The sequence below is a fragment of the Lithobates pipiens genome, unplaced genomic scaffold (genome assembly GCF_037356315.1).
Source record: "Lithobates pipiens isolate NorthernLeopardFrog02 unplaced genomic scaffold, aLitPip1_a1.2 Scaffold_8, whole genome shotgun sequence".
NCBI classification, from domain to species: Eukaryota; Metazoa; Chordata; class Amphibia; order Anura; family Ranidae; genus Lithobates; species Lithobates pipiens.
Genome location: NW_027507903.1, coordinates 579,306,026 through 579,309,248, shown reverse-complemented (window position 1 = coordinate 579,309,248; position 3,223 = coordinate 579,306,026). Strand labels below are relative to the sequence as shown.

General features: G+C 41.1%; 1 protein-coding gene across 1 annotated transcript; it reads left to right on the top strand.

The window, feature by feature from the left end:
* Window positions 1-809: 809 nt before the first annotated feature.
* Window positions 810-1,826, top strand: LOC143963719 (beta-1,3-galactosyltransferase 2-like). The gene has a single exon (XM_077473432.1). The coding sequence runs from the start codon at window positions 810-812 to the stop codon at window positions 1,824-1,826; it is 1,017 nt and encodes a 338-aa protein (XP_077329558.1).
* Window positions 1,827-3,223: the final 1,397 nt, after the last annotated feature.

Sequence of the window (3,223 nt, the reverse complement as noted above, 5' to 3'; positions counted from 1 at the left end):
TCTGACAGTGTGCCAAAGATGCAGCATGCAGGAATTTTGGTGCGCTTTCAGAAAATGCAGAAAAAACAAACAACCTAATAGAAATCTATAGGACTGGGGGTAAAACGCAGGAAAACTGTGGATACACCAGCAATGGGCCAAAACACAGCAAATCAGTGTGAACCACCTAAAAGCACAAGGGGCCACCAAGCACTGCCACAGGCTGATGACACAATTCTAAACACTTTGGCTGCAGTTCTAACAGCTACTGCTGGAGAAAAAAGTTAAAAACGAGGGAAAGGGATATAAGAAACCAGTCACTGAGCTCACATGTGGACGGTCCCTGGAGGCTCATCACTCACAGATATCCTGTTCACCTTCTATCTGCCGGTGTTTCCCACCCACACGGCTCCTTCACTGCATAGACTTCACAGAGGGGGAGGGGAAAGGCAGAGCCGACTCAGCTTCTCCCATTTGTGTAGGGGGGGAACTGTGCACTGTGACATTGTAATAACCACAGTGAGCAAACACAGATGCAGCCAGACACCCCTACATTTACACACACTTCTCCTGTCCCATAGAAGTTTATGGACAGGAAAAAAAAAAAAATCGGGCTTATGCTGCTGGCTGGGTGGGCCTATTTTAAGGCAGGGGCTTGGTGCTGCAGCTCCATCAGCCCCTATGTTAATCCGGCCCTGGGTAACTATATGTAACTGCCTAGAAAACCCTATACAGCATAAGTATAGAGCGAGCCCTGTTTTTTTGAGCAAAGTACTTACATGTAGATATTTGCTTATCTTTGTGCAGAGGTTCCGGTGGGATTCAGCTCAATGGAACGACGCTGTGTGGCGAGGATTTCTATCTCTCTACTGTTCATATTAATGTTTGTATCTGGATACCTGTACTTTGAAAATGAAGAATTGCTCAATAAAAGATTGATGTTTCGGGGGCATTTAAGTGACCAAGAAATCCCTCCTCCTGTAAACAACCTGACCTATCTGGGCTTCCAACACCCTCTGGCCCCCCCTTACCCTTACCCATACAAGTTCCTCATCAACCAGGAGAAGAAGTGCAAAGACCGGAACCCCTTTCTAGTCATGATGGTATTTGGTAGGTCTCATGAAATCGATACTAGGCATGTCATTCGAGAAACCTGGGGCAATGAGAGTAATTACGATGTTGACGTGGTGAGGATCTTTTTGGTTGGTCTTCCAAATATCATTGAGAACAGAACCCAGAGGATGCTGGAGGAGGAAAATAAAGCCTTTGGGGATATTGTCCAACAAGACTTCATGGACACTTACTATAACCTTACTTTAAAAACCTTAATGGGCGTGGAATGGGTTGCTAAATTCTGCCCCACAGCCAGCTATGTGCTGAAAATAGATGATGACATGTTCCTCAATGTAGACTATCTTGTCCACCAGCTTCTTAGCCCAGAACTTCCAGTCCGTACCAACTATTTCACAGGGTGTATATTCATAAATGCAAGACCACAGAGGGTGGACAAATACAAATGGTATGTCCCTAAGGAAGTCTACCCCAATGACACCTACCCACCCTACTGCTCTGGAGCTGGCTATGTCTTTTCTGCAGACATGGCAAAAAAAATGTATGATATATCACAGGTGATTCGAGTCATACCCATGGAAGACGCTTTTATGGGAATTTGCCTTTATGAACTCCATATTGGACTCACTGTGCCCCCTCCAGGTATATTCAATTATCATCGGATAAATTATAATCGTTGTCAATTTAAGAAGCTCATTACAGTCCACAATTATGGGATTACTGAGCTGAGGACAGTATGGGCAGATTTTTGGACTAACAAAACTTTAGGGTGCTGATAAAAGGCATTTAAATATTTTACAACTCAGGGACATGAGAGTGCTGGACTTTACAGTATCCTGTATGCACACCAATTTTGGTTCACTCAGTAGCACCCAACTGTTAGGATTTCCTCTAGATATGGACCTAAAATAATTAAAGAGACCCTGCCTTTAAAAAAAAAAAAAAAAAACAGGAACAGGAATGCGGTGTGATTCCTGTCCTAATCACATGCGGTTTCCTCCACCGCTCTTGTGTGATCCCAGTATAGAAAGGCAGGGAAGCGCCATCTTAGGCTGGATACACACTATACAATTTTCTGTCGATTTTTAATCAGGCAAACCCTTGCACTACATGGTTTTGGTAAATCTAAAGGAAATGAGACGACAAAAGTTGTATATTGTGTATGGGGTCTAAGAAGTGCAGCAAATGACAAACAGCTTATTTTAAAATGTTAAGTTATCACAGCTCATGAGTTAAAAGTACATAATATGCTGTATATACTGTATATATGGCTGTGTTGAAGCAGAAGTAAACTCTCCCCCTCCTATGCTGCTTTTCAATTAGACCATTATATTAAATTCTTCTGACACATTATACAATATAAATTAGCTCTGATCACATGTTCCTTACTGTGTTTAAGTTATTTATACATTTGTTTCTCCCAGGATAAGCCAGCACCATATTAACCACTTTCAGACCGGACCATTTTGCTGGTCAAAGACCAGACCACTTTTTGCGATTCGGCACTGCGTCTCTTTAACTGACAATTGCGCAGTCGTGCGACGTGGCTCCCAAACAAATTTGATGTCCTTTTTTTCCCACAAATAGAGCTTTCTTGGTGGTATTTGATCACCCCTGCGGTTTTTATTTTTTGCGCTATAAACAAAAATAGAGCGTCAATTTTGAAAAAAAAAAACGCATTATTTTTTACATTTTGTTATAATAAATACCCCCCAAAAATATATAAAAAAAATTTTTTTTCCCTCAGTTTAAGCCGATACATATTCTTCTACATATTTTTGGTAAAAAAAAAAAAAAAAAAAATCGCAATAAGCGATTATTGATTGGTTTGCGCAAAAGTTCTAGCGTTTACAAAATAGGGATAGTTTTATGGCATTTTTATTAATAATTTTTTATTATTATTTATTTTTTTACTAGTAATGGCGGCGATCAGCGATTTTAATTGTGACTGCGACATTATGGAGGACACGTCGTACATTTATGGGACCATTGTCATTTATACAGCGATCACTGCTATATAAATGCAGTGATTCCTGTATAAATGACACTGGCAGTGAAGGGGTTAACCAGTGGGTGGCAGTGTAGGGGTTAAGTGTTCCTAGGGGTGTGTTACTAACTGTGGGGGGACTGGGCTTTCATTTAGTGAACACTGATCTCTGCTCCAATCACATGG

Excerpts from the sequence above, each read along its gene's own strand:
- LOC143963719 (XM_077473432.1), top strand. The coding sequence starts at position 810 with ATGGAACGACGCTGTGTGGCGAGGATTTCTATCTCTCTACTGTTCATA.